This window comes from Phyllostomus discolor, chromosome 1 (genome assembly GCF_004126475.2).
Source record: "Phyllostomus discolor isolate MPI-MPIP mPhyDis1 chromosome 1, mPhyDis1.pri.v3, whole genome shotgun sequence".
NCBI classification, from domain to species: domain Eukaryota; kingdom Metazoa; phylum Chordata; class Mammalia; order Chiroptera; family Phyllostomidae; genus Phyllostomus; species Phyllostomus discolor.
Window position 1 is genome coordinate 79,224,997 of NC_040903.2, and position 17,705 is coordinate 79,242,701.

At 33.4% G+C, this 17,705-nt stretch overlaps 1 protein-coding gene across 21 annotated transcripts in view; it reads right to left on the reverse strand.

The window, feature by feature from the left end:
* The window catches only part of ZMYND11 (zinc finger MYND-type containing 11), a 143,019-nt gene that overhangs the window by 37,090 nt on the left and 88,224 nt on the right, over window positions 1-17,705 (reverse strand). For 7 of the 21 annotated variants that reach the window (XM_028507219.1, XM_028507215.1, XM_028507214.1 and 4 more), the window contains 2 exons: window positions 17,523-17,682; window positions 7,315-7,476 (listed from right to left, as the gene is read on the reverse strand). In XM_028507219.1, the coding sequence (XP_028363020.1) occupies window positions 7,315-7,476; window positions 17,523-17,682 (322 nt within the window). Of the gene's footprint in view, window positions 1-7,314; window positions 7,477-10,124; window positions 10,170-15,640; window positions 15,738-17,522; window positions 17,683-17,705 lie in introns of those variants that run through there. The other 14 variants (XM_028507210.1, XM_028507213.2, XM_028507209.2 and 11 more) reach the window with 4 other exon arrangements.

The following is a 17,705-nucleotide window of genomic DNA, read 5'->3' on the forward strand; positions in this document are numbered from 1 at the left end:
GGGCCTGCAAACCAAAGGGCCTCCAGTTTGTTTCCCAGTTGGGGCACATGACTGGATTATGTGCCAGTCCCTGGTGGGGGGCTTGTGAGAGGCAATCACACATTGATGTTTCTCTCCCTCTCTCTCTCCCTCCCTTCCTCTCTAAAAATAAATAAAATCTTAAAAAATATCAAAGATACAATTTGTTTAAGATTCTAAACAAGCCACCAAACACATATATCACAAAGACAAAATACACCACTACCCAAAACATTTCACAGCCATATCCAAAACCTTCCTGACCATACATTGGTAAATTCATCATGGTAAGGCAATTAGAAAATGTGGGCATTTTTTTTTTCTTTCTTGCTTGGGTCCAGGTAGTTTTATAAAGAGATTATGTAACACTATGTGGAATTTTACAGTTTTATATCCCAGATGCAATTTTTAAAACTGTTTGGCTTTATCAATGTTCCCATTATGTTTTCCTCTACTCAGGCCAGTGATGATTGGTAAAACTGCATTATAAAGTACTTGATTTAGACATAGGTCTTTCAAATTAATTTTCTACTTTGTTAGTAAAAGGTAATTTGATTCAGCTGGCTTTAAAAATGTTCTAAATATTCCATGTTTATTTGTATTCAATACTGTAATTGTCCATCGATCTAAAAAACAAAAAAAGACAACCCCTCCCCTAAAACATGGCTTCTACTTCTATTTTACTTAAAAATCAAATCTCCATTCCCAATTTGTTAATATGTGTCTTGAAGGTAAAGGTACTTACTTTTAGGATGAAAATATTAATAAACTTCCCATATTAACAAAGGAAGACTAACCAGAAAGAACAGTGTCAGTTTCATGGAAAATAAACAATAAAGAATTTATGTTCAAAATATTTTCATTTAGCATTTTGTCCCATTTAATTGTAAATATTAAATGAGCATTCTCCTGACTTTTGGAATTTAAAAAATTATATTGCCTACCTTCCCAAGAATGAAAAATCAATTCAGAAGTAAATTTCTATCTCCAGTTTCAAGAAACAGCTTTCATCATGACTTTTTCTTTAGCTACCTGAACAAGCAGGTCATAGTGCAAATGACTCAGAATATAACTTTAACCAGAACTAAGTTAACATTGAAAAGTTGGTATGTATCCATTTGATAAAACTCTAAGTGATCTCCTAATAGCAATTTAGTCTTGGTTTGGTTTTAGTAGACCAGTCCAATTCCTTCATTTTCAGTATGTGCCTAATAAGTCTACTATAACTGAGGGGGGGCGGGGGGGAGTAGGATATCTAGGACTTACTATCTGATTTAAAAGTTAACTGGAAATGCCTTCCATAGACTTCTTTCCGTATATGTATTTTTAAATTATTAAGTTTCTTGTAAAATATATTTTAAAGAGACGCTGCAATAGGGAACTTTAGGAATAGTTCCAGTTAATGTTGAAGTACCACTAAGGGGCACTCTACCTTAGATCATCAGAAAAGCAGGAGCTACAAAGTTGGGAGAGCTGTTTGGATTAGATGTAGGACCAATATATATATTTTTTAATTATTAATAAAATCATCTGACGTAGTTTTTTCATTTCCTTTACAGCTTCTTGTGTTTGTCTATTTTATTGAGCTAGGTTGACTCACCATATAATTTGTATGTTAACAATTTAAAATTTATGATCCTTAAAAATGCCACCTGAAATGTGTTGGGGGATGAGTATTTTCTAGTTTTTAAGGACACACTGGAGTAATATGCCCCCATATATTACCTTGAATACCCTTCTCTTTGTGACTTACATTGGTACTTTATATAAAATTCACAATGTCTTAAATGGAATGTAAAGTGAACCAAAGTTTGTTAAAGACTATAAAGAACTGTAATATAAAATTTTTGTATTATAATATAAACACCTAATATAAAAATATTTGGGTGGATTTCATTAGATCAATATTCCCTTTTAGAGGCCCAAATATGGAAAAGGGTAACTGTGGTCTTCCTATTCTGGCACTTTCTATGTACTTACAGTAAAGGCACATAGCACAAAAATTCTACTCCCTAATGACAAATTTTAGCCCACATATAGAATTTTCATGTATCTGAACCTAAAAGGAACAGTAATATGACTCCTCCAAGTCATGAAAACAATATTCATTTATGTAAGGAACATGAACATGTTAAAGAGGACAAAAGAAAATAGGAGCTCACTTTCAAAATACATCTCAAAACTGTGAAGCTAGAAAGCGGCAACTAATTTGTTTGGCCATACATAGTTTCTTTTCCCCAAAAGTTAACTTTCTGACTTATGAGGTATCAGATTCAGAGCAAATGCAGCAGTATCAGATATTACAATCATTAACCTGTGCACTGCACTGTATTTTACAGCCACGAAGCAGTGTCTGCTATACAATCTGCTGTGTACATGAAGGAAACAAGGGACAGTGGGGCAAGGGGCAAGCTGATTTATACCCTTCTTCCTTTAGAATTCTTCCAAGTCCTAACTATGGCCTGACAGGGAAAAAAAATGCCAGGCCAGTCACGAGGCAGACTTTTCTACCAGGTGCTTCTGTGGGAGTAGTACAGGCATTCGGAATACACAGTTCTAAAACTGCACTGTATAATACAGTAGGTAGCCACAGCCATATGTGCAAAATTAAATTCCAGTTCCTGGGTCTCACAAGCCACATTCAAGTGCTCAACAGACACACAAAGACAGTAGTTCCTATTGAACAGCCCACAAAGAACATTTTTCATCTCCACAGACAGGTCTCCCAGAAAGTACTGCTCTAAAAGGCAACAGGGTGTGCCAACGTCAGGGGTGATCATAGTGTTTCTTATGATTACACATGAACCTACCCATATATTGTTTTAAAAATTGCACGTAGTCAGCACTCTAACAATATCATAACGTTCACCAGCAGGACTTGAAGCCAACAAGTGTGTGTGGTACATGCACACATGTACATCCCCATATGAACATGTACATGCACACTTATATACACACATCCATGCACACACAACACTAACGTGAACATGCCCCCCCTCAACATACACACCTATGCTTGCACAGGCATGCACCAATGTAGGTACATACACCAGCCATGGATGCTTGCGTGTGTATGCACACACACGGAACACAGACACACACAGAGGCTTGTATATCCACCCAGGCCTGCCTTCTGTAACCACAGCATCAAAGGATAAAATAAGGTTATAATTTGGAAAATATATATATGAAAATGAAGCAACATTAAAATAGGACAGCCATTTGTGTCCTTTCAAATTAGCAACAAAAATTGGAAAATACTTTCATGTTAACATAACTGGGCATAATCTTCTGCAGGACAATTCAGTAATTTTTATCACAAATTTACAAGTGCCTATCCTTTAAATTTAAGAATTCCACTTCAATGGATTTATCCTATGAGAATGATCAAACAGAATCACATAGATATAGGTAAATTAATTAGTCTTTTTAAAAATACAATTGACTATATTACTTTTTAAAGATATATTTTCTAGGCAAATAAAATCTCAAAAGCATTTTAACTTAAAAGTTAACGTTTTCTCATTATTTTTCCTGGAAAACTCATGGCTATTTCAAGGAATACAAAATTCAAATATACCCAATATAAAATTCAAATATACCCAGTAATGAGAAGATGGCTCTTCAAAGTGGAAAGTGTGGCACGATTCTGGACACAGCAACATGAACGAGACTCCTTCAACAAGAAAGTTTCTGTGCAATGTTACTGATCAGACAGGACGGCGGAAACAATGTAATAAGCATCAGTGGGGAACTGGTTAAATAAATTACAGCACATTCCGATTCTTAGAAACAGACTGGGACATCACTGAATATAAACAAACTGGCTCCGTCCAGCAATGTACATAAAGTTACATAGATACAAATAGAAATGGATAGATGGTGGGGGGAATTTGTATGAATGTTTGCCTGTGTAACAGCATTTCCAAAAATTGTATTTATTTTATTTATCCTCCTCTAAGTTATTTGAATTTTTACAGCCAACTTAAAAAAATTAAATCTCCCTTTTTTAACTAGTGAGTTTTCACTAACAAGAGTGTTAAACAGAACGATACTCAAATTTTCTTCAAAGCAAAATGCTAACTTGATATTCACAGGCTATTTTTCAGTTACAATCTACTACATCTGTAAAGTAATACTGTAATATCTTTAGAAAGGCAAACATTTCAAAGAAATATGTTCAGAATTGTGAAGTTCCTAAAATTATAAAAACTGAATTATTTTAAACTGAGAAAAATTCTTATCATTGTTGTCTTAAAATATTTCAGACAGTCATATTTGAAGCTGCTTGAGCTGAAATAATTCTAGTAACAATAACTGATAGCTGGGTAAGAAACAAGCTATTCTAAGTGACTTTTTAAAATGAATCATGCCATAGCTGGTGTGATTCAGTGGATTGAGTGCTGGCCTGTGAACCAAACAGTCTCTGGTTCAATTCCTAGTCAGGGCAATTGCCTGGGTTGCGGACCAGGTCCCCAGAAGTGGGGCGTTTGAGAGGCAACCACACACTGATGTTTTCTCTCCCTTTCTCCCTCTCTTCTCCTCTCTAAAAATAAATTTTAAAAATATTTTTTAAAAAATGAATCCTAGCCCTGGCTGGCGTAGCTCAGTGGATTGAGCTTGGGCTGCAAACCAGGCATTGCAGGTTCAATTCCCAGTCAGGGCACATGCCTGGGTTGCAGGCCATGGCCCCCAGCAACCACACAATGATATCTCTTTCTCTTTCTCTCTCTCTCTCACCCCCCCATACCTCCTCCCTCCCTTCCCTCTATAAAAATAAATAAATAAAATCTAAAAAATTTTTTTTCCAAAAAAAAAAAAAAGAATCCTCACATGTACTCTTATTATTTTTTAAATTATAATTGACATTCTTGGTGACTTTTTCAATGCTGTAGGAGCAGAAATTATATGAAAACAAAATAGTCTTTCTATTTGATACCAGAAATGTTTTAAACTTGAATTTTAGGTAGTAATGGTTGGGTTCTATCTACTATTTGCTATACCTGCATTGAAGTTTGGTTCTGAGTATCTTATCTTCAAAATTCCTCATTAGTTTACCTAATTAATCTATAGTCTTTCCAAACTTTAATAAAAAAAATAGAAAATATCATTATTCTGGTCTGGAACTACAGTTCTAAAGTTTCAGTCCCTTAGTTGTCTTAGTCCACAAATATTTAAATCTCGTGTTATATTATAAAAAATGACTGTTTAAAAGTGAATCAAGCAAAAACTTTTACTTTAAAGATGTTTAGAATTCCACTCAAATTTCTCCCAGGAAAAGAATTGTTAACACCAATCTTTTTCTTGAAACTAGCAGCTAAAGTAAGAATAGTTCTAAAAAAAAAAAACAAAAAAAACAAAAAAACCTCCTTTGGAAGGTTTAAAACTGAAGATAAAACCCCAATCCAGACATAGGTCTTCTGAGCCTAACCAAAGAGCAGCTAACAGTCCATGAAACAAATGTGTAACAATTTTTTATTGACTCAGCATCATTTCAGTAAGTGTAATAATATCACAATATGACAATACCTACAACTGACAAAGGCAAAAAGAAAATCAGAGGAAATAAAGTAAAATAGAACGGGATAAGCTAAGTTCCATTTTGGTTATCCTGTTTCTATGAGCCAGTACAACTATCTGAAATTAAAAAAAAAAAAAACCTAATCAGTAAAAAGTAGAGCAAACACATACAGAAAATGGAATCTGAAAACTTGATGGTAAATTCTAATGGGAAAAGCATTACACATTTCCTTCAGATGTAGAACTGTTCAATTTCCATTCTTTATGTAAAGAATTTAAAACACCCACAACAAAATTTAATTCATCCTCAAAACTCCTACTGCTACTGTTTAAATTCTTTACTATGAAAATAAGAATCAAATATTAAATATTAAAAAGCTATGGCTGTAAACATAGAAGTATGCCCAGAATTCTATTTCCTAAGTTCATGAGTCCATATTATTTGATCAGTGACCTCATCTCTTTTCTATATTTATTATCGTAATTGCTTTTGTTCTTAAGATCTCACTGTTCTTTACTTTAGTGTAAAATGTTACCAGAAAATAGGAAATATCTATTTTTAAAATGCACCAATGAGAATAAAATATAAATATTAAATGCAATTCCCATATTACCAATTACAGTAATTTTTTGTAGACATAAATTTTTGCAGACCTCAAAGAAAATATCTACAACTTGAGGCTTGACACTGATATATTCAGATCTAGGGATTTATCACTGTCATCTCTACACATGATTTTTTAATGCTATCTCAACTGTCTTTTGTCTGCCTGTGGAATACACAAGTATTCTGGTAGGATGAAGTACACTTTAGTAATACAAAACCATAGGCACTAAGGGAAGACTAGAAATGTACACTGCATTTTGCTCATCATACTGGCAGAAAATGTTTGGCTGATATTAAAGAGAAGGAAAATTATGAAGACAAAACTTTTTTTGGAAGAATAAATGAATCTTTAAGTTACTCCAGTACTACAAAGTATATTTACTAACTGAACTCATTAGAAATCAGGTCAATTTGCATGGTTCCAAGTAAGTATATTCATTTAAGTACAAAATAAAACAGGTTACAAACAAGTAATTCCCTGCTAATCACCACCACTGCCATATGTAATGTAGTATTTTGGTACCACACATCATTTGTATACACACACACACCACAAGCACATCCATGTATACTTTTCAATGGGGAAATAATATGAATGAAAATAATTATGGAAAGTACCTATTTTACCTACCAGCCTATTTCATTTTATTTTACATTAGAATGCTTTATATACAACTGTTCCATCCCTCCACCCTCCAAATGAAATATAAGGAAAAAGAAACTAACCCATGGTATGACAAAAATAAAGGCAATGTTACATGAATATAAAGGGAAAGTAGATACAGACATCTCCAACAATGCGCCTTTAGCTGTGTTTTCTGAGTAGCAGAGGACACATTGAACAGGCTTGGTATGAAAGAGTTTCTTGATCCCCAAAGGCTATTTACTGAAGCAGTCACACAATCCAGAGGCAAGTGTAAAGTAAGGGAAGAGAGGGTACTTTTATGTGATTACAACTTTCTAAAATCCATACCCTGAATATGTCATGTGTTCTGTGATATCCATTTATGAGTGTTCTATGTTCATATACCATCATTTCAGCAGATAACCCCCACCCTCCAGTATTTTATCCATCAACCTGGCACGACCACCTAGGGTATCTTTGTGCGGCTATTGTCAATGAACTCCAACCCTCTGACCAGCACATTAAAGCTCATATAGGTACTCACCCTGCAAACTGGGCACTGCCAGTGACTACTGCTGTCTCTAAGCCTGTACTCATCAGACAAACACTTGGAATGATACACACGAAAACACAGGTCACATATCAACACCTCTCCAGGCAAATGGCATTCAAAACAATACCAGTCATGATTTTCTGTTTCCCAGTCCTACAAAAAATACAAAATAATTTCGTATGACATTTTGTCAATATCTGCAATAACTAAGAACAAAATTGAAACTAAAGTCCATCAGAAGTTAAGCATTTTAAACAATTTTAGACATTTAATGTGTTAAAACAAGAGGGAAAAATATCTAGAAATTTGCTTCTTTAAATTTTAAATTCTTTCCTAAACAATATTAATATTCAAAATAACTTAAGGTGATTTGATAGCAAAACCAGTCCAAAATGAAGTAAGTCCAAAGCCAATCCCAGTTCTAACATTATCCTCCTTTTTCAAAAAGTATAATCTATAGAATAATTTCTTCAGTGAACTTTAAATCCCAAACATCTATACCTTAGTATTTCAAATAAACAAACCTCTGTTTTGTTCTGTTTTAAAAAAATATATAAGAATTTAATTAGCACACTGTGGCAACAAAGAAAATAGTAATAAATGATGATGCTCACTATTCTTATCTTCTAATCCATAGTATTGGATGCTTTATTGAAAATAACCATTAATCAGAATGTCCATGTTCTGATAGGTTGTCAAATTTTCAGGGTCTGTTGAATTTGGAAAAATAAATTGAAAATGTGAACTAAAGGTTTAATCACATTCTCCAAAGGACACTGCCATAAAAAAACAAAAAGGGAAGTAGGATCATTTTTTTTTAGGATTATTTTCTTGCTGAGACTATTCCTGGAAATAAAAGAACATAACTACAGGTATACAGGTTTTCTTCAATCTTTTTTTTTTTGGTTACATTCTTTCTATCCAGCCAAAACCATTTAAAAAGGAAGATGTTGTAAGTTCTCTTAATTTAGAATTCATTCTTCATTAATACCACGCTTAGCTTTTGTCAAAAAATACCCGGATTAAGAGTGATGGATTAATTCTCAGCTTTCTTTTGTAGATGTGGTTAACTAAATGAACAACAGTTTAACCTATATTTAGCATAATCAAATTCACTACCAATAAAGGTCTTAAAATCCCAAACATAGGCTCTGCCATCATTTTTCTTTTTTTTATAAATCACTGTCTACACTCTGTTTCTGAAGTTGAGCAGTGTTCTTGTTTTCTCTTAAGTCAATTTCTCCCCCAATAAATGGGCTTCAATAGCACTTGTTTCTGTGACACGTTTGGCCATTGAGATTAAAATGTATTAATTACTGCCTGACCAACATAACAAGGCTACTACCCAATCCTTCAGAAGGAAAGAGTTACTAATGTTCCAAGATTCACATTCAGAGAAATGGCTAGAGCACATTAGTAAATTTAGCAAAAATGTAAATTTTTTGGTTTGTTTTTAGTTCAGAAATTGTGGTCTTTACTGACCAAAGTATTAAAGAGAAACATAACATTTCTAGTTATTTGCTGCAGATATAAATACTGTAATAAACTTACACTGGAGTAATTTTAGTCAGGGTGCTTAAAAAATCTTAAGATACTGATTAGACATAAAATATTAACCTGTGCATGACCGTAAAAAAAAATCTACCTCACCAAGTTTTGCATAGAGGCACCAGAGACAAGTATGTGTGGTGCTTGGCTGTACTAAAACAGTCACTGTGTAACATTTCACAAAGTTTATTTATATGTAAGATGAATTTTAGCTGTTTTAATTTTTATATTGAAAATCATTGATTGATTAGTTTCCAGTGCAGATAAGATATTTTGTTCTATTCTGAAATATCAGAACTCTTTCCAAGTGTAAAACAAAATTATTTCAGAATATTTTTTCAAAGTTATTCAGAAATATCTAAAGGATTTTGGTGGCTTATACATGATTCATTATTAAAGAAACAAACTGCCAACTTTCATCATTTAAATTTTTACATTAATTAATCTTCCTGTGATTCACAAAACGTTCTAGGAAAAATAAGAGAAGGAAGCAAGAGAGTGTGATTTTGGTGCACACCTCTCCACATTACCTCCTCCCTTTTTCTATCCTTATTCTCTCCGACACACGCATAAAGCAAGATGCAAATGAAATCCTTCCTTACTGATGTCTCATGATAGACCTAGTTTTCATAACAATTATAGAAATGAAAATGTAATTCAAATGAAATAAAAGCTGAGAAACATTTGGATGTATTGTTCACCTAATACATGTAACTAACCATTCTCTGATCTAACAGAAAGTATGGGCAGGGAATGAATATGCTGTTCATTTTTTTTAACTGTAACAATAACTGTTTAGAATATACAAAACATGCAAAGTCAAGTTAAAAGTTACTGAATTCTGAACCCAGGGCACTTTTCTGAGGTATAAATGATATAATTATGTCATTTGTAGGCAGAGTTCCCTACAATTTTTCTTTTAGTACATAGAATTTACAAAGTGTTTTGACTAATACTCAATAACGTATGCCCAAAATCCAAGCCTGCATTTTCCCTGAATTTCACCAGATGTCAGCAACTACTTTGATACAGCCTGATCAAAGCATAATATGTGAAATGTCACTTTAATACTTCAAGAAAATTTTTAAAAAGCAAACTTATTACCACAAAATCCCAAACTAGAAGCAATGTAAAGATAGTATGATTTCAATGAACAATTCTAACAAGTTAACTAAGCTAGGCTAAAGAAAGATAGAGATGTAATATTTTTAAGCATATTTAAAGTAAAATAACGTAGTGCAAAATCAGTTCACCTTGTTTGGGGTTGCTGTCCTGAAGAAAGGCTGCATACTGTAGGCCTTTCAAAATAAAAACAAAATAATCTTGGTCTCTCTACTATAACTTTGCTAAATATCAGGCAATACACACAGCTAAAGGGATTTCATATAGGGTCAAGCTGTTTATTACTTGCTATACAACTTATATTATTTTGTGGATGATATCAATTGATAATCTATGAATGTGCTATTCATGAAAGAAAAGATAGCATGCAAACTCAAGAGTCATTACTAGTTTAAGAGGAAAGAAACTTTTGATATTAACACAAAAGCTATTAATGGACATAGAGAAAATCTGTCTCTTCAGGAAGTCCTGTGCCATGAAAGCTATCATGATGTTACAAAAACATTTTACTAACAAATAAAAGCAATGCCATTATAAATTTCATTAAAGCCATGAATGAATGTCTTTTTGATGAACCTTGATTTTTTTTTAAGTCAGGACTGATGAATAAGAACATGGTAAACTCAATACTTCACCAGGGATGTGAAATAGACACAGGCTGTCTTCAGAACCTACTAGAAAACATCCCACAATCTAAAGCAGCTTGCTGCCGTCTATCTCTGTCATTGTTCACAACATTTGGTTAAGATTCTGAAGCCAGACTGGCTCAATTTCCAGCTCTGGCAACTCATGGGCTCTGTCATCTAGGGCAGAATATTTAGCGTCTCTGTGTATCAGCTTAGTTACAGGTTTTTTGTAAGGGTCAATTGAGTTACTATGCTCAGTAAACATTAGCTGGTGTCATTAAGATGCTCTGTTTGCTATAGTCACAAATAGAAACCAACACATTACAAAAAGATGTGACACTTGTAATTATTCATGTGCAAAATTTCTTCAGCACTTTATAATGACAGCTGACACAACACTTCTGTAAACTAGATGGAGCAAGAAATATTGTTAAGTCAATTTACAGGTAACACTGAAGCAAGATGGTTTATGGGAGAACTATGTTTGGAAAAAGGGCCTCCTAAACTATAATTCACCCTCACTACATTCGAAAGAAAATATAACTTTTAAGGTGATTCTCTACATGCAAGGAGCAGATAAATCTTACATTATCAGATGTGTTTGATGTGCTATTTTAACATAAATATGTTAAATTAATTCTCTACAATTTGAGGTTTAGTTTAATTCAGTTAATCACTGAAGTAAGAATTTAATGATTAAATAGTTACAGTATTTTCAATATTAATTTTAAATAAAAATACAACATTGCTTAGTGAAACAGAATTTAAACAGAAAGAAAAAAACTCTCTCATTCACATACACACACACACAATCAATAAGCTGAAAAGAGTAAAACAGAACAGCATGACCCCCAAAATTCTACTGAATAAGGTGGATATTCTTTACCAAAGCAACAATAATTTCTATTTCTAAGTACCAATACATTGAAGTTTGAATTTACATAAAACCACAACTGGTTTCTAATTAATTAATCACTAATATTTAATATTGTACTTTGTAAACAAACAATTATTTTTGTATCTGAGATAGGTATGAAACTTTGGAAGAAATGTGTAGTTCTGCGCACAATTAACGTAAATATAACAATATATATGTCACTTAAAAAAATCAAAGGTATCCAAGCAGCATGAATTTCTTCACTTAAGGCATTGAAAACATGACTGTTTAATTTATGACAGCTGTAATTTATAACAAGGAAAATGCAAAGATCTAAACTTCATTATGCTATACTTATGAAGTGGGCTGGGAGAGTCAAGCTGTTTTGAATTCAGCAGGCCTCTCAATATTTTTTCAAGAACAAAGCAAGAGGCATACTGTTTAATGGTATGATTTCTGAATAAGACATAAATCCAATCCTACCTCTTATCTAAAAGATGTGAGCTTAGTTAAATTTAAAGAGGGATATGAACCATAGTTTCTTTTTGATTGGTCATTCTGAATCAGGATAAGCAGATGACAACAGAGGAAAAGTGTCAACGAGGGGGGGACCCAAAAAAAACCAGTTATCTTTCGGAGGGTGAGTCCCTTGTAAGTACAGGCTTCCCCTGATAGGTAACTGTTCTAGAAACCCATCTGTATCAGTGTACCAGCTGGCATCGTTGCAAGAGGCTGCATTCAGCTTTAGTGAGTTTTTTTGAAGACTCTTTAAGCACATTTGCCCATTTCATGATGGGTGATTTATGAGCACACCTGCCCACACCACACTGAGTGTTAAGCAGTTTCTGACAGTATGACCCCTGTGCCCCACCTTCCTTATTCACCCCATCTTCCTCTGAATAACTTTTTTGTTTCCCTGATGCCAAATAGTCCTCAAAGGGAAACATTTTTTGTCAATGTGGAGGAGGTGAAATAAAAATGTTAGAAACACAAAAAGGCATCAGCCCTGGCTGGCGTAGCTCAGTGGATTGAGCACGGGCTGGGAACCAAAGTGTCCCAGGTTCGATTCCCAGCTAGGGTACATTCCTGGGTTGCAGGTCATAACCCCCAGCAACTGCACATTGATGTCTCTCTCTCTCTCTCTCTCTCCCCCCACCCCAAAAATAAATAAATACAATGTTAAAAAAAAAAACAAAAACACAAAAAGGCATCAAAATCAGCAAGTTCAAAAACTGTTTTGAGTAGTGGAAAAAAGTCTTGATAGGTGTAGTGCATGAAATGGAGAGTACTTTGAAGGTGACTGAAATTTACACATGTAAGAATAACTACACAATTTTTATAAATAAATTCCAGGTTTTTTGGGGGTCCCCTCTCGAATATTTGCCTCTGTATAAGTTAGGACTAAATCTATTTATCCCCAAAATAACATGTTATTTTCTTCAAGAAAGCATAAAGTATGTATTTTCATTAATATTGCTTCTTAAAAGGTGTCAAAACTTTAATGAAAAAAAACACACAAAAATGTCGAGTTAATTCTACCATTTTATTTAGGCCTACTTTTAAAGTAGTATGAGGGACAAACTTGATTATATAAAAAGTAAATACTCAAACTGAAGCACGCCATAAGAGCTAAAACCTAAGCTCATGTTTGCAGTTGCTTTTGAAATAGAAGCAACAAAACTGGTAGAAGACTTCTCACTGAAAATGCAACCTGTGGCTCCTACACTGATACATTATTTTTGAACTGGCATTAAGTATGAAAGAAAAAATGAGACCATCAGTCTGGATTTGACAGGTGAGTAAAGACAGAAGTTGTTTCATAGCAAACATCATTTTTTTTTTTACACTTTGAAGTCATCCTCTACTCTGCTGACCAAATTATTTAATGTCAGGTCAAAAGTATCTATCGAATAATAGGACAAAATCATAGCTTTGTGCCAGGAACTCTGAACACAGTTGGAAATCATCAAGTGGAAACACTAACTGTTTCAATATCAAAACACATATCTGACATGTCAAATTTATCCACAAATGATCCATAACTCAAGGTTACCTGTGAGCCTATATTAAATTAAATACTTTTATAAGACCTTCCTATGTTTAGTGAGTCCTTTATGAGTTAAGAATTTAACTCACAAGAAATTAACTTGGGTTTATTAGAAAAGGAGTTACTAAATACCAAACTTAACTGAGCCCAAGAAGTGGTAAAGTTCTGTCCAAAAAATACATTTTCAGGCTGTTGGAAAAGCTGTTATAAGGGCATTTAATACTGTAATCAAATGTGGATTGAATGTAGCCATTCATATGTGTTTATTTCTTTAGAGAAAGCAGATAATGAAGCAATCTATCAGAACATGTATAATTCTTTTTTTAAAAAATCAGAAGAAAAAGACCTTGATAGAACAAAACATTGAATGGTCAGACATCACAAAATTTTAGTCTGTAACCTGATCTGGTGGCCTTTTACTGGTATAATTTCAAAAGCTATGAAAACCATCTGTAAAAAAATTACTTGGATCCTATTGGTGAGTATTAGTAACATACAAATCTGGAAGTTTAAGATGACAACAGAAAATTTACAAGAGTTTCTCAGGTTCAGAAAGCTTGTCATTTTAAAAACTGGTTTGTACATATACTTTTGTTTGTTTATTAATATTTATTAGGCAAACCATTTAAACTGAAGAGTGACTTCATTTTTAATAATTACCTTTTTCACTTTACTAGCTCCAGCAAGTGTAACTGAAGTATCACCATAAAGATGCTTTTCTACTGCTTAATTCTATGACAATTTTTCCATAGGAACTATCATTTCAATATGGCTCAAAATGGCAGTGGAAAATAGCATTTCAAACTGTCTGAAAGTCATTCCAGTTTAAAAGGGATCTCAGTACAATGAAGGCCACCAGGTCTGACTTACACAGGTGCCTTCCTCATAGATTATATATAATTGTATCCTGAAATATTAATAGAGTTAGGATTATATCATTGCTGGATTTAATAAAAATAATTTTTCTCAAAATATGCATATTTTTCCATTGAATCAAGTTTAAAAATATAAGCACTGTGGGGGGGTTGCAGAGGTAGAATAAAAATGTGACACCAACAAACTCTTTGCTCAGCTATAGTTGAGTGGCATAAAGAAAACTGCACTCTTGCCTACCTTGTCTTTCTCATCATAATTGTGGAAGTGAAGACAAGGAGAGTCCAACCTATTTACTAATACAAAGTTATTTCAGGGGATGTTACCTGTGGGACTTATCAAAAGAAATCAACTTTTTCTACACCTCTGAGATACTGCCACCTATTTTTAGAGGCTATAGAAGGAAAAGAGGAAGTGCTCTACTACCCATTTTTCAAATGTCAGAATTTCCCTAAAAGAATATTTGTAACTTTAAATTAAATATTTAAAAATGAATAACCAAAAAATCCAATACCATTCCTTCCCAAGGCTATTTATCTACTTGACTCTTTTTGATACTGAGTCAGAAAGTTAACAAGATGAATAATATACATCTTTCAATTTAAAAACTCAAATTTTTAGAGGCAGCATATCATATACAAGGTAGAGAAACTACAAAGAAGGGTCCCAGACTCAATCACCAGCATGCAGGGCTGTCACTAGCCTACAGATTTCCTTTTGCAAATCAGAAAAGGTGACCCTTCCCTAAGACTGGTTTTGTTAGAATAAGACACTTTACTGCCGTAAGCTAGAAAACTGATTAACAAGTATACAAGTATATAATGTCTCAGAACTGAATGGTACTTTCTATATTGTGTGGTTCACAACTGGCCCCATACATAGTGGCCAACATGCACGCACCACACAGTTACTAAACACAGAACTGGCAAGTGTGAGGTGACTGTGCTGTACCGAGTGCAACACAGGTATCCTTCTAGAGTATTTTTAGGGCATGACAATTGTAGCACATGATAGTCCAAGTAGCCAGGTGGTATACCAGCCACAGTCATCAGATACACAAATAATTAATATAATTTTATAGTTACGCCTTAAATACAGATCTAGTGACTGTCTATTATACATATAAGACCTTACCTCTTTCTGCTATGTAATGTTGCCTCTGAATTTTAATAGCTGCATATTTTATAAACTAAGCACAATTTTTACATACTCACTTGTACTTACATCATACATGTATACTTTGCATAAAAATGTGAATAAGGACCAACATGAATTAACAAAATCTGTATATCGCTTGTTTGATTTACATATAAGATTTCATCTAGAAAAAAGAAAAGGATGCTGCTATAAATATATGCAGTAAGAACATGTAAAAATAAAAAATAGTATAACCTAAAGCAGTGGTGAACATAACTCATCAACTGCTTGTTGAATTAAACTTAACAAGAAAACTTCAAATCAAAGAGGAAAAACACATGTGGAAAAGCATAAATCTAAAATGGAAAGAGAATTAAATCACTTTTATGAAAAAATGTACGTGATGCACAAACCAAAATCCTGTGGATTAAGTTACGTTTACTACTGGTTACTATATATCTCAGAAATTATCAGGATTGCCTTCTGTATGAAATTTATAAATTTCCAAGTGTTTTGGGATTAGAAATTTTATATTATCTAGATTATTCTGAGTATAAATAGGCTATCAATTATCAATGGCCTTCCTTTTAACATCCAATGTAGACAGATATGATTATGTCTTGACACCCAGAATTTCTTTGTTGGCAACAAAGCTGTATTTTTCTGTATGGAAGTCAACAGAAAAATTATTCTGATATATTTTTTACTTAGGTTTACATGAACACTTTTAGTGTACAAATCAAATGATACCAGTGAAATTAAACATTTTTTCTTCTGTGTTTCGTTTGTGCAAAATGTGAATTTTCTTTCCTGAAACTGTGAAGGCATAAACTGACAAAAACAGTGTTAACACTGAACAGGTTCTCTAAGTTTGTAACTGGTTTGTAGCTGCATCCTGTGGCCAAGCTTTCCACAGGGGACATGCTATGAACTCACTGTACAAAGCTTACCATTTCAAGTCTTTTGCTGGCTCATCTACTGTAAAGGCAGAAAGTAAAACACTACTCAAAGGTTTTAGGAAATATTTCCACAAAGAATTAATTTTAAGATTTTGTGTTGTTTTTTGTAACTTTAGATTTCAGAGAATTCATGAGGAAATACTCTCAAAATATCTACTAAATCCATTCCTTTTAGAAACTAAAAAAACTAACATGTATTAAATATGAAACCTATCATCTTAAATGATGTTCCACTGTAAAGAGTAAGACTTTTTAATCAAGGTGTTAGAAATGTCAAAAACTAAAGAGATAGGAAGATGGAAGTTTTACACATGAAAAAAGTCTTTACGTAAGAAAAAACTGTACTTCTTACATAACCCTGAGTATAAAATTATATACTAAAAGGAAACAGAAGATTAAAATATAACTTAAAAGAGAATTCAAAATAGTAAGAACTAGGTAAAAAATATAAAGAAAGTTAACTTTCTTTATGATTTCTGTCCAAGTGCCACAAAACCCACTATAGTCACACTAATCAAAGAAGACACTAGTCAAGGATGTCTAACATTTGGAACCTTGCCCCCTGCACACCCTCCTGAAGCTTGGCTCTGGGCTCTGACATAATCCAACCTGAGTAAGGTATGTCCCTGAGAAGACTGTTCCTTTCAATTTGTTGAAAGAGTATCAACATTCTCCTGCCCTGAAACTTGTTTACTAATATTTATTAAAGAAAACACTTAGAAATGCCATTAATTGTGTATACATTAAAAGGGCTCTTGCTTGTTTTGTTTGAATTGTTCAGATTCAAGGTAACCTACACAGAAGTAGGCTCCTTGTAAAAGTGAGGTTTCTTTTACTAAAGAAACAGGAAAGCACGTGTCCACCCCACCAATGTAGGTCCTTAATGTTAACGAAAAAGTTTTTCAGTGAAATATTACTGAACTTCTGAAAATGAATTTTTAAAGGTTGTATTTAATATTCAAAAAGTTAAAAGTCAGCTTCTCCAAATTTATCAAATAAAACATACTTACAATCTCATCTCCTGGCAACCAATATCCTTCTTGTTCAATACCAGCTTTTGAACCTTTGCAGCCCACAGTGAGAGTTTCAACAATAAGACCATCTTTGACAGCCAAGCTCAGCTGACGGGTGGTCTCTTTTGGATGCATACCGTGGACTCGAGACATGTACCTGAACACAGGAAAAGAAAACAA